At 39.8% G+C, this 19,094-nt stretch overlaps 2 protein-coding genes across 2 annotated transcripts in view; both read right to left on the minus strand.

Annotated features, from left to right (window-relative positions):
* Nucleotides 1–9,193, minus strand: part of kif20ba (kinesin family member 20Ba) — a 39,701-nt gene extending 30,508 nt beyond the window's left edge. Inside the window, exons 1-18 of the mRNA XM_068719474.1 lie at nt 9,104–9,193; nt 8,581–8,689; nt 8,167–8,256; nt 7,876–7,998; nt 7,538–7,676; nt 7,054–7,238; nt 6,337–6,376; nt 5,825–6,031; nt 5,373–5,484; nt 4,837–4,908; nt 4,517–4,663; nt 3,790–3,952; nt 3,503–3,658; nt 3,240–3,365; nt 2,371–2,510; nt 2,132–2,255; nt 1,507–1,612; nt 864–1,048 (exon numbers count right to left, since the gene is read on the minus strand). Of these exons, the coding sequence (XP_068575575.1) occupies nt 864–1,048; nt 1,507–1,612; nt 2,132–2,255; nt 2,371–2,510; nt 3,240–3,365; nt 3,503–3,658; nt 3,790–3,952; nt 4,517–4,663; nt 4,837–4,908; nt 5,373–5,484; nt 5,825–6,031; nt 6,337–6,376; nt 7,054–7,238; nt 7,538–7,676; nt 7,876–7,998; nt 8,167–8,256; nt 8,581–8,688 (2,223 nt within the window). The 5' untranslated portion in view covers nt 8,689; nt 9,104–9,193. The remainder of the gene's footprint in view (nt 1–863; nt 1,049–1,506; nt 1,613–2,131; nt 2,256–2,370; nt 2,511–3,239; nt 3,366–3,502; nt 3,659–3,789; nt 3,953–4,516; nt 4,664–4,836; nt 4,909–5,372; nt 5,485–5,824; nt 6,032–6,336; nt 6,377–7,053; nt 7,239–7,537; nt 7,677–7,875; nt 7,999–8,166; nt 8,257–8,580; nt 8,690–9,103) is intronic.
* Nucleotides 9,194–11,275: 2,082 nt separating this feature from the next.
* LOC137878949 (high-affinity choline transporter 1-like) lies at nt 11,276–17,977 on the minus strand. Its single transcript, XM_068719487.1, has 8 exons — nt 17,742–17,977; nt 17,288–17,404; nt 15,937–16,092; nt 15,041–15,189; nt 14,740–14,883; nt 13,818–13,971; nt 12,664–12,881; nt 11,276–11,917 (listed from the first exon to the last, which is right to left on the minus strand). Exons 1-8 carry the CDS (start codon nt 17,923–17,925, stop codon nt 11,357–11,359), a joined length of 1,683 nt encoding a protein of 560 aa, XP_068575588.1. The 5' UTR covers nt 17,926–17,977; the 3' UTR covers nt 11,276–11,356.
* Nucleotides 17,978–19,094: the final 1,117 nt, after the last annotated feature.

A 19,094-nucleotide genomic window follows, 5' to 3' on the forward strand; every position in this document is an offset into this window, starting at 1 on the left:
CTATCTATTCAAGTTTCTAGCCAAAAACTACATTTTACAAGATTACATTTGAACATAATAGCGTTACAATTTACCTTCGCCCATTACTACTGAATAGCGCTTGAACGCATCACAATGCAAGTTAATGCAACCTCCGTTAATGTTAGCTTATAAGCAGGGCTGTGCTAAGGAGGGAACCCATGCTGTGAGCCGGTCACTGCGAGTACTCGGAGCAGCATGCATGGGAATAAATTACAATACAATAACTGTCTGATTAAGTTAGTTGTTCCACATGTTTGAATGTTGTTCCTCCATAGCTTAAAAACCGGGTTTTGATTGGCAGCTGATCGGTGCATCTCTGATTCATTTATTCCTATTCCTGGTAACTGAGTCAAATTGTACATGCTAACCTATTTGTGAGCTACGTGAGTAAGTTCTTGACATACTGTACATTTCACAGCATAACAAATATCAGGCTAATACTATGTAGGCCAGTGAAAGCCTAGGGGTTAGAAAGACTAGCTGAGAAACAGGTTACTGCTTTAACTCCATGAACCTATAAATGTGTGAGTGCAAACAGAAACATTTGACTCTCCAGCTGTCAAGGTACCACTGAAAAAGGCGTTCACTCCCAACTGATTTAGTGATAGGTCAACATCACTAGTCTATGGCAGAATTAATTAACAGAGCTGCATTACCATGAGGAGGGGAATATTGGAAGTTAATACATCTTAAAACCTCAAACCTAATATTGTAAGGGATAATGCTCAGCTTGCCGTTCACTATAAACTAGTTGTACTCAGAATGATCAGGATACTGATGCCAGGGCATTGAGCTCCTCCCCTGGTCCTCCCTACGTGTGCTCCTTTCCTCAGGGTTCTTACCTGCAGCCGCTGCCTCTCACGTGAACTCTCCTCCTCGAGCAGCGAGGCGCAGCTCTGAGAGCTTAGCTCTGCCACATTCTGCAGGTCTCTCACTAGTTTCTCCAACCGGTCAATCTCTGACGACTTCTCCTGAAGCTGAGACAGAAGACTCCCTTTCTCTTTATCCTCTAATCCACTGGCTTCACCTAGGAAATAACACACACAAAAAAAAAAAAAATAAATAAAAAATAAAATAAAAAAATCAAGATATGAAACAGGATATGAAAAGTAGACCAGAGGTGACACACTGGTATCCAACAATTTTGAAAAAATTAATTAAAAAATAAATGTTGCACCGTTAAATGGATAGCTTATAATACTCATCAGGCAACTTTTCAGGAGTGTAAAAAGGTGACAAACATTTTTATATTTTTGCATGTTAGCCATGGTATTGGTCCTAATAAACGCACCAATTAATGCATAAAAAAAGTGTAAAATAAAACGTTACCAAAAAAGAATGCGCTTAGTGACGAAATAGTCCCATTACTCCCCGTACTGAACCAAAAAACACTTATTTTAACTATCCAACTATATTTTAGAAAGAATATATAAATATCTTATTGTATTTTCCTCCTCCACTTGATGGATTCATATGCGTTTTTACCATTGTGTTTGTGAGGCATCTGCCCCTGGACTATCGGCTGGTGCTCACTCCGTTCCAACATCTTCATGCCTGACAATTTAGAGGAGTGGGAGTCCAGAGACGTGTCCTGAGGGAGGTAGGAAACATCAAATCAGTCAGGGAGATTAGTGAGCACATCCCCACGATTATAACATGCAGGTGTGGAGCCCACACACCTGTAAACACTATCCTGGAGCCAGATACTTTAGATGATACTTGCATGAGTAAGCAAATATTTAACAAATTTCGGCTTGGGTTGTACATACTGGATGTCAAGAAGAGACCAAATAACTTGCCTGACTTTGTATGGACTGTTAGAAACCTTGACATTACCTATGCTCTGACAACGGAGAAAGTCATTCCAAGAAAAATCATTATTATTGTATTTGTTACTGAGAACTGGGTGTATGAAGTGGGAGTGGAGCATCTTGTCACTAAGATACAATAGGATGGGCATCTAATGCAGCCTCCACAAAATTGCCGTTTTAATCAATACATTATTTTTTTACCAAAAATCTGTTTTAGAATTTGTAACATTTACCCAACCAATAAGTAAACAAAATACACAATACATGAAGCGGGATCCAAGGAGAGGAGCTTGTGTTACCATAATAGATTGTGCGTCTTGACTGGGTCCAGCACCGGCCATTTTGTCCATGAGGCTCTTATAGATCTCCATCCTCCTTTCTGCTCGCTCCTCTAAGATTTCGCTCTCCCTCGCCAGGCGGTCACTGAAACAAAACGCACACAGACACACATTTGTATGACTTAATTATCATGCCCAAAACATTCCTGGTAACATCATTTAGGAATATAAATATTCATATATTTTTTTAAAAGTCTCACTTATAGTCAATCTGCATCTCGGAGAAGATGTCTGAGAACTCTCTGCTGATCTCCTCTCTGAGCCGCGCCTCCATGAGCAGGCTCTCGGCTCGCTCCTGCTTCAGCTGTACCTGCAGCTGATTAAACAGTTCCAGCTGCCTCTGAGGAACGGGACACAAAATAGTATCAAACAACAATGAAGAGTTTTCACACAAAGAAATGTTCTTATATGTAAGATTACTGAATATTTTTATAAATAAGTATATGTCCTATTTATTAAAATGTCAAATCTTTTTATCTATAGGAACAGGCACCAGCAGAAACTTGGGGGAAAAGAAAAAGGAAATTCAAGATTGTTTCTCCAGTGTTTGAATGACCATCCTGCAATGAGAAATTAGATGGAAACAAGTGCTCATTGCTCAGACAATAAAACCTCGTGAATCACAGAAAATTAAAAAAAAAAATTTAAAAAGTTCTTCAGCAAAACATTTTGTAACCACCTGAAAGAAGAGCCTACCTCCACAAATCAATATCCTTTTAAGTGAATGCTATATTTAGGCTATTTTCTGACAGGGAACTGAAAATGATCTATGCTCTCTTCAAAGTCAGAAGACTTTGGAGAGCAAAAGCCGAAATGCAATCTCAGAACCCATGAGCTATCGTCTGATGATGATTTAGCTCATAATGGTATAAATTTTGCTTGTACACTGGCTACTTGGCATCTCAAGTTGATGATCTGACTGTAAACAATGAGAAGTGTACGGAGAAGGAAGTCTTGGCCTGGATACCACCGGGTACCGAAATCCTAGAAATACAGCCCCGTACCCCCGAGAGGCTCATCAGTCGCCAGATTGATAGCCGATGGGATCCATTATTGTTCAAGGACTGACCTGGTGCGTCCGTTCACTGATGAGAATTTTATCATCACTTTCATTGGTGTCTTCTTCATTGCCCGTCTGATCCACTGTGCTCTCCATCAGGCTCTCTTCTTCCTCATACTCATCATCCTCATCCTCCTGGACAAAAGATTTAAACATGTTTGCAAACTACTTCAAGTGATAATCCAAGTAAAGTAAGAAGAGCACTAAAATATTTTATAAACCGTAATAAAGTAAAGCAAAAGCCTCATGATGTGACCCAGGCTCCGCCCCACCTGTACATCTTCCAGGCTAGTATCCCAGCCAATCAGGGAGCTCCTCCTGCTGCTCCGCAGAGCTTTTCTCTCAGCGTTGTTGATGATGAAGGATATCTCACAGGCGGACCTCTGGGGCATGATGATGGGAGGGGGCCTGGTGGACAGAACAACAACCTGGAAACAGACAGGAAATAATAAGAAAAACCACCAAAAGATAATATATGAATTCATTATACACTTAATAAAGGGGGAAGACTCTCAGAGAGCAAAGCACAATAAGAGAGAAAATGAAAATGTGTATGCACCTTCTGTGCCACAGCAGAGAATTTGAGGACGTTGAGCGTCTCATCGTACATGGAGGCACACTGGTTGATGTTGACGATCATACAGGCTTTACCTCGACCACGGAAGAAGCTCTGCAGGTAGTGGGTCAGCTTACTTTCCCTGAAGGGAACATGCTGACGCAGCCTGAGGGAGGGAACAGTTTAGTCGGCATTGATAACTTGTAGAAAAAGAAAAAACGACAGACCGCCACATATTGCCAGCTTATTAAATTGTTACGACATGTTTCCAAACAGTTTCCTATTCATACACTGTGCAATTTAATCATTCTGTAGAAGTTGGGTTTGTGTCCATTTGATGATTGTAAGTCCAATATTCATTCTCCTTTTAGCACTGATTTGGTCTCCACCAACTCCTCCACTAGAAACATATCTGAATCTTTAGCTTGTAGATATACATTGTGTCCCCGGCCGCAAGCATTTCCCATCTGCTGTAAGTCGTATAAAGTTAGGGTTTATCTTTTTTTGTATTTGCTGAAAACGGTAATCTCTATGGAGGTTGAAAAGAGCAATAATACAACCACAGTAAACCAAAACGGTGTGCTAAAAGGAGGATAAAAAAAAAAAAAAGTTTCAGAGTTTCACTCTCCTTTTAGAGTACTATGGAGTGACCCTTTCACATTCCATAAAGCCTATTGATTAATTATCAATTGAAGATGAGGAGAAAATGACGGACAGGTAAAAATCTCACTTGGCCTGCTGATTGTGTCGTAGTGCGCTGATGCATTTTCCAAGGATGAGCAATGAGGTGTTGATGTTTCCGGCTTCTTTGAGGCGCTCTCCTTTATTCTGGGTCTTGGCACATCGCTCCGAACCAGCCAGGTCACACAAACACAACCTGATGACAAACGCATCAAGAAGTACACGATAACTCGGACACAAAAAGCAGACGTTGTACATCCAACTAAAGATTATACTTTGCACACAAGTTCAACGCAGCCTTGTTTTGCAACCAGACAGTTCCACACCGAAAACCATGTTTATGTGTGCCATGTCTAAAGTGTCACTCACTCGCTGACTGCGTGGACCCTCTGAGTCCCAATATCTTCAATCCTCAAAATACGAATGGAGAAAATACTGTGACTGCAGAAAGACAAAAATGGAGCATTCGTTTCAGTAACTTTGTATTAAGATGGAATAAACAGGATCTCAAAAAGATAAATTACCAAAAGAAATAAGCACAAAAACAAAGGGAAATAAAATTCAGTGGACAAATGTAATTCTTAAGAGACTTAGCTCTGATATATTTTGCTCCCTTTTGACTTAATAATGCTTGTATGAAATGGGTCAATAACCAAGATACAAATAAATGAAACTTTGAAAATGAATATTTTGTTCACAAAATCAGTGTGATGTACACCTGTCACTGCAACGCCACCTGTGAAGAATATTATCCAGGTACAAAATCTTTGACCATGGTATTCCACTAAATGCACCACTGGTTATTGCTGCAGGTAAAGCTGGTGATCTAGGAATAAATGTGTATCTGACTTTTGCATTCAGTGCCAAGTTGCGTATCTGTAACTGCTGCTGGCTGACATCCTCACCTCCTACTGGAGAGCAGGTTGAGTCGGGTGGCGGAGAAGCTCTGGTTCTTCTTGCCCAGCTTCATCACCTTGTAAGCCTCTTCTGCACTATTTACCTGAATCCATCGCAGATCTAAATACAAATGTGATAAAACAGGAGATTCATATAAAACTGCCAGGTAACACTACTCTTTTAATCTTAACGAAGCAAGAGTTAAAGAATTCCAAAATGTTTCTGACTATTAGTTTGAGCAACATGGCATTCATTTATTCATACGCTTATTTCTCAACATTCAACGGGAAAGGTCCTGAATTACTATATTTTAAGAAAATGTAGAGAGTTCATTAGGCCAAAAAAAAAAAAGCAAAGTACACCAACTCATAAATACAGCACCGGGAGAAATTTTACTCATTTTAAACAAGAACTGCAACGAATGTCACTAAGCGCTATAGTGCATTAGAGTACTTCAGACCTCGGACAAAGGCGTTGCCCTTGACGTCCTGTGACAGGCGCAGTGCGGTCCTCCTCGGCGCCCCGCTGGGCACCACCTCAAGGAGGTCGTGAATGTTCTCATTGTAGATTTCACAGAAAGAAACCCAAACAGAGAACTTAGTGTGGGCTTCCACTGCCAGGCTGATTTTGTCCTCTGCTGCTACGGTCGTGCCCAGCATGGAGGAGCCTGAAACAAAAAACAAACACTAAAAATCATTGACCTGTAGTAACACGCTCTACAGTACTTGCAGTAACAATGTTGAGCTTTACTTTTCTGTATCACAGAACTCAGTGAGCTTTATTGGCATTCCTGCCCTCAGGTTAAGCAGTAGATAGTCTGATAGTCCCATCAATCAATCAGTATTAACACAACATGATCAAAGTGCACAGGTGCTTTCAGCGTCACATGTTCAGCTGCTGCAGAGTAAAAAAAAAAAAAAAAAAAGCAGAAAAACAACCAATAATAGATCAAAACTAAAATCTAAATCTTGCCTTCAAGGAGAGTCCTCTGGCTGGCATTGCTCTTCTCACTCTAAAAGATGAAGTCAAGGTTAAAATACATCAAACACACTTTTAATTTGAACAACTTACATACAGTATATATATATATATATATATATATATATATATATATATATATATATATATATATATATATATATACACACACACACACAAGTTTATTTATTTGAGAACTTTTTAGAGCAATGTTACAAAGTGCTTCACAAGAGTAGTTTTTAAGACCTTCTAAGGCAATATATGTCTGGGGGCGATATTCACCTTTAATTTACCAGCTTAAAAGAAAGAAGGAGCAAAAACCTATATGTAGAAATGTGTAGGAGGCTATCTGATAATTTAAACCTCTAAAAAGTCTGTCCACGAATCCCACTGAACATGTCAGTATGCGTTAGGGCTTTCTGCCAGAAAGGGTTTATTTTAACCCAAATCATTTCCTAAACCTAACCAAGTAGGTTTGTTGACTAAACCCAAGTAGATGTTTGGCAGGAAGGGTTTTCTGGCAGAAAGCCCTGAAGCCAAACTTCTCTCATGTGCAACTTCGGGAAGAACCGTTCCGTCTTTCAATTCTTTCATTTACATGAATAGGGGTTTACGCTGGTTCCGTGCCTGAATGAGCCCCATGTAGACATTGATGGAGGACTGGAGCTGCTGCTCTGCTAACTCTGCAGCAGGCTTGGACAGACTGGATACCTCTTTAAATTGACTGAAGAAGTTTCTCTTGAACGTCACTTCCTCGGCCTGCTGCTCCCTGGTGAGCGTCGTGAACTCTCGGCAGCGTTGAGGTTTGATGCTCATCCCAGTGAACACCTGTTCCTCAATACTGCTGAAAATGACATCGAGGGACCTGGGCAGGATACCAGCATCGGCATCTGGACCTGGAGTGACAAGAGCAGATCATTACATTATTAAGATACTTGTAGGGATGCAAGATAAAAATTAGGCCTGACAAATTATCGGCAGATAATGGGTAATTTATGAAGTATTATTCCTCCCAGATACATAAGAGCACATTTGACTTTAGTAATCAGTTTCAGCAAAGGCAGAGCAGACATTCAGAGTTCACTCACTTATTGACAAAATATCAGCCCGAGTCTCCCGATAGCTGGTCGAGCGAAGGTTTGTGGTACAGATAGACCAAACAAAGCAGCATCTACATTAACAAAGACGAACCCACCTAAGAATGTGAAGGTCTTCCCAGCGTTGGTGACTCCATATGTGAAAACCAGAGAGTTCCCCCCTTCGAGAACATCTTTAACCAAATCCTTTACTGTGCCTTGAAAGAGCTCTTTCTGCATCGTCTCAGGACCATACACCTATTAAAAAGGGAGGTAATGAGTAGGAACTTAATAAAAAAAACAATGAAACACTTTCTTTTATATGAGGACTTCTCAACCTTTCCTTGCCTGTGGCCCTTGTTTATATGTCCAGAAAATGAATGGTGGTTGACCAAAATGCATTGCAACACACATCAGTAAACTTTGTTGGCTCCCTTATCTGCCAGGAAACACGAACCTGAGAGAATTGAAAGCGCTGTCCAGTCTGTGGAAGTCCTTTTTCAACGCTAAGCCTCGCTGAGAAGGACAACCTGGGAGGCTTCAGCAGAATGGTGTCAGGGGGCTCGATGGTAACACAGTGCTGGTAAAAACAAAAGAGGAAGGCAGACAGACGCTCTGTTTTAAGTAGGGGGATCTTAAAGTCATTATTTTCTGATTAAATATCATAAACAAAGTAAACAAAACCAAGCAGCTAAAAAGCATACTATTTTTGTTTCTGATCAACTCTCTGTATGTTCTTCATCTTTACCTGTGACTCTCCATTGCTGGTCTCTGCTGAGCTGAAGGGTCGGATACGGAGGTAGACCTGAAGGTGTCCTCTCTCCTCAATGCTGGAATGCTGCACAACACATCAGGATTTAATCAAAAACAGCAAGAGGAGCGTGAAAGACTACATTTGGGCGAACAAGTCTAAAATTGAAAGGATAGGTTCACATGTTCTTGCTGTAATGATTCCTCTTTTTCATACAGGACATTTTAAGATCCCTTCATAATGCACTTTCAATTTAAGTGATGGAGGGACAAAACCCACAGTCCTCATTCTGGGCAAAATTACATATTCCATATATAATATATATGTGACTGTATGTAGAATATAGCTTTAATATGCTGACATTAGTATTGATAGCATCATTGTGAATTACAATGACTTCTCCAGGTTTACCTGAGGGTCTGGTAAGATGCTGAATTCTGATGAGAGATCTCTCTTCAAATCGTCGACCTGTACCTGTTCCCGTCCGTCAGCCTGGTTGTTCAAGCATGATTCCATCATCCTGCAACAAATAAAACAAGGTAAAGTAAGTATTATAAGTGTTATAAGTAACGTTAAGTTAAGTCACGCCCATCAAAAATCTGGCACTTAGTGTTGCACTTGATAGCTTCCAAATGCTCATTATAGTGGTGCTTTGTTAGCGTTATCTGTCTTGTCAGTTTATAAACGGTTTTAACGTTTAAAAGTTTGAATCGTTAAAAATTGTGTTCACCAACCGCTAAACGTTTCTTGGACAAGCTAGCAAACATAGCTAATGTTAGCCGTTTAGCTAGAAATGTTCAGATGACTAGCAGCCGCACCTGTCAACTTGTAACGTTGATTAACGTTAATGTAACATAGTTTAAATTGTCCGTTTACTTTTCTGAAAACACGTGAACGACAACACCATAACTGAAACGTACTCAGAAGCACTTACCTGGAAGTTATATGTGGGACATTAGGTGAGAAAAAAATATTATTCTTTTGTGTGCTAGCTAACTAAAGACAACAACACAACACAGCCGCGGTCTGAGTTTGAAACGGACCAATCGGATTCAAGCAGAAACTGCGCATGCGTCTTTTCGTTGTTCTTCTTCTGTTATTATGGCGGTTGGCAAACAACGTTAGGGCGCATTACCGCCATCAACTGGTATGGAGTGTGAATAGTAAGATAGATACATTCTTTATTAATCCTGCAAAAGGAAATGTTTTCGCTACAGCAGCATTATGATACGGGTAAGTAATCACAGTAAAGTAAAAATAAAAAATATTGAGCACAAAAATGTACAATATATACAATAAAAATAACAACGTAAAACATATTCAGTGGACATCTACTTCGATAAACAATTACATACTTCAATCGAAATATACATTGAACTGAATGAAGCATTGGAGACAATATTTTGTTCAGTCACGTTTCCATTGCAAATGATAACCCTTTTGTTGTAAATGTTTCTGAGTAGTAGAAACCTGGTAGTATGAATTATAATGGGATTAACTTCTTTCAGACTGCATTTCTGCTATAGCACAAAACATCCACTCTCTATAATGCACAACGCTCTGCCCTACCATCAAGTATTTTATACTTCAGACCAAGTTATAGGGTGATACTTATTCTTTCAGACTGCATTGACTGTCTGCTACATCTACATCACATAGGCTATCCCTTCTCTACAATGTACAGACATTAGCATCAAGTATTGTATTTTGTATTTGGCAAACAAATACACTGAATCTAGACAACGAAGAGTTTGGGTTTGAAATAAGATGTCTTCAGTGAGAAGCTGTGCATGTTCATTCTTCATGAGGAATACTTGTCCTAAAAAGGAACACAAATGTGCAGATTGTTGTAGGGGGATACTTATACTGGCCGAATTAGGCCTGCAAGAAATGTGCATCCCAAGTTGCAAGTGCTTTACATGGTTTAACCAGGATTAAAACATTTGAGGACTGCAATGATGCAAAAAAAAAAGAAGTCATCAGAAAGTTCAAATAATGGAATAAAATACAGATAAGAGGTGTTACAACAACAATTGTGTGCTGGCATTGATCAAAACATTAACATGCTAAGTTTTGAAAAGGGATTTAAAAGATCTCACAGATTCTGCAAGCCTCAGATCTTCAGGCGGGGGGCTCCACAGCCCAGGGGCGCCGACTGCAAAAGCCCGGTCACCTTTAGTTTTGAGTTGTCACAGAAACAGCCAGCAGAGTCCTGCCTGAGGATGCGCGCTGATGCATAGGGGGCAGCAATCCAGCAATGTAAGCACTTTTAAGGTTATCAGTAAAAAAATATTTCTTTCATTTTGTCATGACTTTGTACTGGCAGTCTCTAGCACGGAGGTGAAAGCCAAGATGTGATGTTCAGAGGTGAAGTGATGTAGCATATAGCAGTGTAACAGAACATCAAATGAACTACGGCAATGTATGGTGCAGTATAGTATACAATAAAACAAATAATCCAATAATATAGAAAGACATATCAAATATCAGAATCAGAATCAGAACCATTTATTGCCAAGGAAGTTTGCACCAACAAGGAATTTGTCATGGCGGGATAGAAATATATCAAAGTATATTAATAAATCAGCCCAACAGAGTCAAAAAAGATGGAGAGTGATGAGTCTGTGGTTTCCACTGTTGTTATAGTCTGATGGCAATGGGAACAAAGGATCGCCTGAAGCGCCCAGTTTTGGAACTGAGTGTGATGATCCAGTGGCTAAATGAGTCAGACAGCATGGAGAGCCACCAAAAGGCAATTGAAAAAAAACAAAAGTCAATATTTAATTTATGGCTTTCTTTCTAAAATATTTCCTCATAATAATAATAGTGTAAATGCTGCTGTAGACTAAATAAACAACATTTTTATATTGGGTGGCATCATTATCAAATTTGAAAACCTCTCGTCAAAAACCAAAACAAATAAACTATTTATAGAAATGTTGACAATTTGGATCCTGCCTTCTCTCAGGGTCTGGCTACATCACCTCATCCATATCACAAGCAATGTGATCATCCCTGGTCCAGTTCTTTGTTCCAATCCTCCTCCTCCTCAGAGGATAAGCCCCCGTTTATGAAAAACCCAAATACAGTAGCTTAAATACTCCAAAAGAAACCACTTGCATGTTGATAATAATAATAATAATTATTATTATTATTATTATTATTACAAGTACCGCATAGAAAATCTTTAACATGTGGTGGTAATCATTGGCTCTGATGTATCTTGATGAGATTCATCTTCATCAAGCTTCTCCTTCTCATTGTATCTTTTGCCGTCATCGCTTGGTGTCGGTGGTTGTGCTGAGTGCTGAGCTTTCGCTTTGAACACATCCCACTTCTCAGGAAGCAACCCTTTCTTGAAAAGCACAGAAACCAGGTAGGAGAACAACAAATTGGCAGCGATGGCAGGCAGCATGGCGATGGTCCTCACTGGGGAGTACTGAACGTAAATGCCATCCTCGAGAGTGCATCCTGGGAAGTGTATGACTGGTGCTACCCCTAGTGATGGCTCTCCACTGAGCAGTCTTAACACCAACCCTGTCAACCAGCCCATAACAGCCCCGTAGAAGTTCGATATGTTGAAGAAGAGGACACAGACGAGCTGAGAGAAGATCAATATGTAGGACACTTCACAACCAAGGAACACCAGCCAATTGATACTATTTTTAAGGATGGTGAGTGATGCACCGATCAAGCCTGCCACAACCACAGTAGCACGAATCACCCACTGGATTTCTCTCTGTGATGCCTAAATAAGAAGGAAATAGAAAGAACAAATTTGTTTCAGAGAAGTAATGAAGCTAAGGTTTTACATTCTCTCAATATGAAGCATTGCGTTAGTTCATGCAGGACACGGAAGTCATACGCCCCTAGCTATAACCAGCTGACAGCTAGCTGATTGAATCATAGCTTAATCGGCCACACACCAATCACAGCCCACTCTCACTTCAAGGAGGTTTATTTAAATATCACTCCCTCCTCACTGATTTATTCTACATCGACGCTGTTACAGACCATACTGCTGGCAAAGCTTTGCCTCCTTCACCCTTTTTTTAGTTCAGAGTTCATCTTTCATGGCAAATGGTCGAAATGTATTTAAAAAATGTACTTCTGGCTCATTCCTGTAAACCCTTGGGGGTTGTTGCGCGGTGCTCCCGGTTTTGGCTTGGTAGCTGCTGGCTAATCATTCAAAGCATTCAAAGAGCGGAGCCATCAGCGCCAAGTTTAACTGTATTTCCATTTGTTGCAATAAATGGTTAAAATCTATGACGAGAGTGTTCCTGACTGAACTTTTCTCATTCTACACTTCTACTTTACCTACTGCCCTTTTTCTCCACAATGCCCATTCATTACTTTTATTTCACTCACAGTCCCTTCCAACTGTTTTCAGTTTGTCAATCAAGTCTTTCAAATCTTTGAAAAAGGAAAAGGAGGTTTTGCCTCCTCTTTTTTTTGTGATGTAGCAATTTAAGAAACATTCTTAGTTGTTCACACCTGAGGCCTCAGGATAGTCTTGTAGATGTTGCAAGTAAAAATGGAGGCTGCAGAGAGCAAAGTAGAGTCGGCTGATGACATAGCAGCGGCAGAAATGGCTCCGGTGCCGATGATAGCGACGAAGGTTGGGGTGAGGTAGTTCAGGGCGATAGGCAGGACCATAGCTCCCTCCCCACGTTCCAACGGAGACGGAGAACCATAAGAAGTGAGGTTCCAGTCTGGCATGTAGACAGATATGATAAAAAAGAGAGAATGAAGCATATTTTTGACCAGCTATGTTCACAGGAATTTAACAGCTTGACCATATTTGTGTTTGAGTTCAGTTCAGCCTAAATCATCTCACCAGGAGCTCCGCTTCCTTTGTCTCCATGTTTCTCTCCCTCTTCCACTAATCTCTGTGTGTTAATGAAGCAGATTCACAAAGCCTCGGAATTTGCATCAATTGGCTGCTCAAATTTTGCAATTTTCTACTATGTGCTTCAATTCTAAATTGTACAATTTTCAAGTATGTGCTTCAGTTTGGAATTGTGCAATTTGCCTGGGCGAATTTGCACCTAATCCTGTCTTTCTATTAACTTTGTATATAATGTTGTCCACCAAATGAAGCGCTAGACTAAGTCCAGTCAGGAAGCCTTCTCTTTTGCATGCTTAGGCCTGTAGTTTATTTCTCAAACTATCTGACACACAGTTCAGACATGCTCACTATTAATCTCCATGCAGTCATTGTTTGGGGCTGTCAATCAAGACTTATCATCTCACACAACTCACACATCATCTATTATACTAAACAATTATCTTTTCTCCATTCACTTGTCTCTGCTGATTTAAATGACTTCCTATTCTGTCTTAACACAGTTACTTGTTTCAGCTATCTTTGGGAACTCAAATGTCTCAGCAGTTCTTAAACTATTATTTTTTTGTCTTAAACATCTCTTCTGATCCAATCTATGCAATCTTCAATTGACTATGCTAGGGATTCTGACCCAAGATTCTTACCCAAACATCGAGAAGCACAACATTAAATGTAATAACTTCTGGGGGATTTGGTTTAATGCAGTCATTAACTCACACACATTGTATGTACTTTTACTTTAGTTACCATCTCTGCATGTTTTCAATAAAAAGCTTTTCATGTCTTTAGAAGTTCTTATTACCTGTGGATGCAGCCACTGCTCCGATCAGTATAGAAGGTATTCCTAATATGATGACAGTGAAAATCCCAACAAAGCATGTGGTCCTAGCCGCCGATGTGGAAGTAGCAGACAAGGTCCTCTGGTGGAACGCTTGGGTTCCAAGGCTTCCCAGTGACTTGGAAGTAATACAGTCATATTAATTGTTATTCCTATTGAATCTGTGAAAGTTGAGATAATCTATCACACATTATATTTAAGTAGTTTAATTCATTAAGACAACCATTAGATAACAATTGAACTGAGTGCTCTTCATTTATCAGCAATGGTAATCTTCTAGGGTCCTTCACATGGTAACCAGGGTCTGGTAACACACAAAACGTTCTTGTAATGGGTAACACATATGGATTTCTTAATGTGCGTACATGGGTATGGTTAGAAATTGATCAAATCTAGGTGGGCTGAGGGTTGAATAAACAGGTGAAAGAAGAAATGACTACATCTACCAATGTCGTTTTATCAATCCAGGTGCATCATTCCCCAAAACTGGACCGAAGCAGGACTCCCAATCAACCAATCTAGCACTGTGTAGGGATTTTTTTCACAACAAGTTCCCTGAATTATGTTTTTGTGGCTTACTTCGTTTCCCTCTGAATGTTGTTTTTCAGGGTGGAGAAGGTCTGAAGAAACACTTAGACCATTGTGGGACATTTACAGTAAACCTTCTATTGCTTTATATTCCGTCAGCGAATTGACTGTAACTTGAAAGTGACAATTTGAATCAAATGACGATGATACAATTTGAATCATATTCCTGTGAGTTTTCATGAAACTCCTATGAAAATGTTATGCCAAAATTATACAAATCTATATCGCCATTGCAACATTATATAGAGGCTGATCTATTTACACTGGAGCAAACCATCCTTAAATGTCTTGAGCTCACCAGATACAAGAAGGTATCAATATTGGTCCAAGCAAACTTCCTCTCCAGTTTACCAATCCAGGGTGCCTGAAAAGTGTTGTTCAGGGCCGTCTGAGTAATGTCCACATGGGTGGGGTTTATCAGGACAAACGGTAAACAGACACTCTGCAAAGACAAAGAACACATGACAGCATGTCATGTCAGCATTCATTTTTTCTGCACTAATGAAGTATGATTAGTCACAGGTTGTTCCAAACACAGTCAAGAGACTATTGCTTCGTGTTTTCTTAAAACGTATAGCATAAAAGTATAGTATCCTCACCATGGTGATGAAAATGAGGATGACCTGTATGATGTCTGTGTATGCCACAGAGTAGAGGCCGCCCAGCAGTGTGTAGACAATCACCACAGCAGTAGAGATCCAGACGCTCACAGAGTAGGGCAAATCCAAAATCACATTCATTGGGGCACCTGAAACACACACATGCACCTGTTGTAGAAACTTAAGAAGATATCGCACATAATAATCTTAATGTTTTTAAACTTAAGGGAAAAAACTCATCCTTGCTGTAAAATGGCATGGTTCACATTATTGGGAACAGCTCAAAACTCATCATATACATACATGACATTTGACATGCATAAAGTAGGAGCCAGGGATCAAAACTTGTTGTTACAGGACGACCCACTCTACCCAACAAGTACAGCCAACAGTTTTGTATTAAGTCCCCATAATGTGATTGTGCTTAAACAAGAAGGTATGAATGAATAGTTTGGGTATTTTGAAGTGGGGTTGTATGAGGTACTTATCCATAGTCAGTGTATTACCAACAGTAGAAGGTGGTTGGTGCGTCACCATAAGCAGACAGGAGTACCAGCAGCAGCATAACGTACTCAAGCCACCTAAAAGGAAGACCAACCTAGAAAAATCGATATCAGTTTAGTGTACGCTTGAGTTTCCCCAAACTGGAAGCATGCCGACCTCATGGTAACACACTAAGTATGGATAAGTGGTCTCATACAAACCCACTTCAAAACACCTGGACTATCCCTTAATGCAGCTAAGGCTTTTCATTGCATCCCAGGTTTTAGACTCATTCTTCACTTGGACTTAGCTGTGCATCATTGTGGACTCAGGTCAGCTGGTCTTGACTACAACTCTGATTGTCAAAATAGAAACTAGAAAGAAGTTGTAGGTATCGTGTTTATATACTGTACCTAAGCTGATTAGTGTTCCAGCCAACCACAAAATATCGCTTAGAAGTGCACCCAGTGACTGCATGGCTGTGAATACTTTTCCATACTTGATCAGGAAAGGGTCCAACACGGTCACATATTTGTTGTCTCTCATTGGCTTGATGAACACAAGGCCACCTGAATAATAAAACAAATGGATATAGCAAATGCAAGATGCATACAGTCAAAAGAAAAACAGCAAAAATATCACCTCCCTGGTATTTACATGCAGTGTGTCGTCTGGATACGTTACATGAACATCTGATATATTTGAACATTACATGAACATCTGATCATGAGCCTTGCATTCATACCTGCTTTCATTAAGTGGCAGATCAGGCAGACTTCATCAAACATGGTCTCAAGTCTCAAGTCAAGTGAAGCTATGTGGGACTCAAGGCACAATGTGACGGACAGCAGAAGGTTACCTTCTTTGGTTACCTTCAGCCTTGCTAACTAGGCTAACCTTACTTACAGAGGAAGTCATGCTAACTCTGCTATCCCTGTTGGACTATTAACCCTGGTTCTTTCCTTTTAAAGTCTCCTGAAGCAATGCTGGTTCTACTCATTTCTGTGGCAGTGCTGTGTCCAGCTCTCTTAATATACCCAAACCAAGCCCACAGGATCACATGATGCACTAAAATACTTGTTCTCCCTATACATACAGTCATTACAAAAGAGATGGCTTTACAGTGATAATTATAAGATGAATGAATGTCACAAACACCTCTAATTTACTATACATGATTAGAATTTCATTTCATTTATGAGGTTTGACAAAATTTCAACACCAGACAAGAGGAAATCAACTAATTCATCCAGAGAAGCCCTCTGTGGGTCTGTTATGTGTTATGTGCTTTATCCCCTCCTGCCTTTCTTTCTCTCTTTCTCTCCTTCCTTTGTTTCCTCTTCAGGTGCCGATCAGTTGTGTTATATCGATTTCTATTTGTTTCGTAAGACCACATGTGTCCCACCCTCTCGCACTTTGTTTGTGAACCTTTTGTTTGAAAATACCTAAGTTTAAATAAATACTGTTAAATTGTTACTTCCACTTTTGACTATGTCACATTCTTTGGTTGTCGTATGTTTGTCCCTACTTATCCTCTAGCCTAATAGAAAAGGGGACGGAACAGGACCCAACAATGCAGAGGAACAAAAAAGCCTGAAAAACGTTTTCAGTGTGAGCATCCTTTATCGTAATGAAAGGGCCCGACCAATTTTTTTAATTTACACACAGCTAATCTGTCTTTTGATTGAAGCAATGTCAGTTTTTATTGTATGAAATATGCAAACATGATCAAACTTCTCTTGATTGTAATTCTTTAATACTTACCAAAAGTCAACGAAAAAGAATAAGCTGTTATGAGGATTACTGCAGACATTAGTCCCATAGAGGGGGTGTATATCATCTCACTTATGCCCATGATGAAGCAGCCTCCAACCCACGTGGCTACAGGATGGACAGACGTATACAAACATAGAAATTGCTTCACAAGAGAAACCAGTATAGAGAAAAGTACATGCATACAAAAGCAAATGTTGTTTTCTGATGCTGTAGAGAATTCAGTTAGTCACCAACCCCGTCTTCTAGGATTTCTGTTTATATAAAATTAAATTGTTTTCCCATTTATGTTGTGTTAGCAAACGTGATGGCAAGTTGGAGTATGTTCATACATGTTTAAGCAGGCTTTAGCTACTTTCCAGTGAAAATAATTGGCAACACCGCTTGCAGGTTAAATCCTGTTAAACTGCCACCTCCTATACCTGTCTACAATGTAATGCTTCACCTGTCATTGTGAAGATCCCCACCACCTTTTTTATGCTTCGGTTTCCCAACAGAGCCATCTCCATTTTGTCAGCCACACTTTTGTTCTCCTCCTTTTTGGACTTGATAGAAGCCCAGATGCCGACTCCGAGAACCAGCAGGTAGAAGAACAGCATTGCTATCAGTCCGGGAATGTTGACAGCCATGCTGAACCTGAAGACTGGTGAAAACAGTATAACTGTTTGACAGGGAAAATTAAATTCTTTAAGATGAACGATAAATCAAAATAAATTGTGGTCTTATTTCCCTTGAAGTCACAACAGTAGAAAACTAATTTCTGCTGTCAAAGTATGGATTTTAAAATGAGATTGTAGGTTTAAATTAAAAGTGCTCTCTCCTAATAAGTAAAACACAAAGTTTTGTTACTAACAAAGTCTGATTTAAAAAAAAAAAAAAAAACGTAACAATACCAGGTTGTAGACTGTTACCTGAAGTCTGATAGAAGTTCGGTGCTGCAACAAGACAAGTATCCAAAAAGCAGGATTACATTAATAAGAGGGGCCACTGTTTGAATTGACCACTGCAGAGTTTTGATTTAAACCACTGACCATAAGTCATTCTCTGATGCCTGAAAATAAATATCCGCAAAGCTGAAACCAAACCTACACCCTCATGGCTAATTATAGGCAAGGCAAGGCAAGCTTATTTGTATCGCACAATTATAGCCAGCAGCAAACAGAAAAGTCTTCAGTCTTGATTTAAAGGAGCTGAGGGTCTCAGCAGACCTGCAGCTTTCTGGGACTTTGTTCCAGATATTTGGAGCAGAAAAACTGAACACTGCAATACAGGTTTTCATTCTTTCATTCAATTGTCAGTTCAATATTCAGACATGGATGGATGGTGACGCAACCATAAAATGCATCACCCGTTGAACACCCATAGTATCCTGTTATTACACCAAATAATGTTGAAGAAAATCATCATATGACTTAGGATTGAACTGAAAACATGTTCTGATCCTGATATCTCAACCCAGTTGAATAAACAGATGTTTCTTAGAATGTATGATTGCCAGCAGCCTTAGAGTGAAGAACAATGGCGTCTGAAAACTCCCAAACATTTCCCGGCGAACGAGCCGAACATCCTGTCAACATGTTCTGTTATAATGTTCTTGAGATAACGTGACCAATGATAATGATATAATGAACATTTATTGGACAGAAAACACTGCTGTTGTCTCTGTTTCTCTGTCTCCCAAGCAATAAGAGTTGTTTAAGGGGGAGATCACACGTGTGTCCTTGGTGTGAGGCCCAGGAATGGAGAGGATGTCTGACTGGCTGCACAGTGGTAAACTACAGTAATAAGGGTGACGTAT

This window comes from Cebidichthys violaceus, unplaced genomic scaffold, assembly GCF_023349555.1.
Source record: "Cebidichthys violaceus isolate CVI_PGR_0920_01 unplaced genomic scaffold, fCebVio1.0.p SCAF_10, whole genome shotgun sequence".
NCBI classification, from domain to species: domain Eukaryota; kingdom Metazoa; phylum Chordata; class Actinopteri; order Perciformes; family Stichaeidae; genus Cebidichthys; species Cebidichthys violaceus.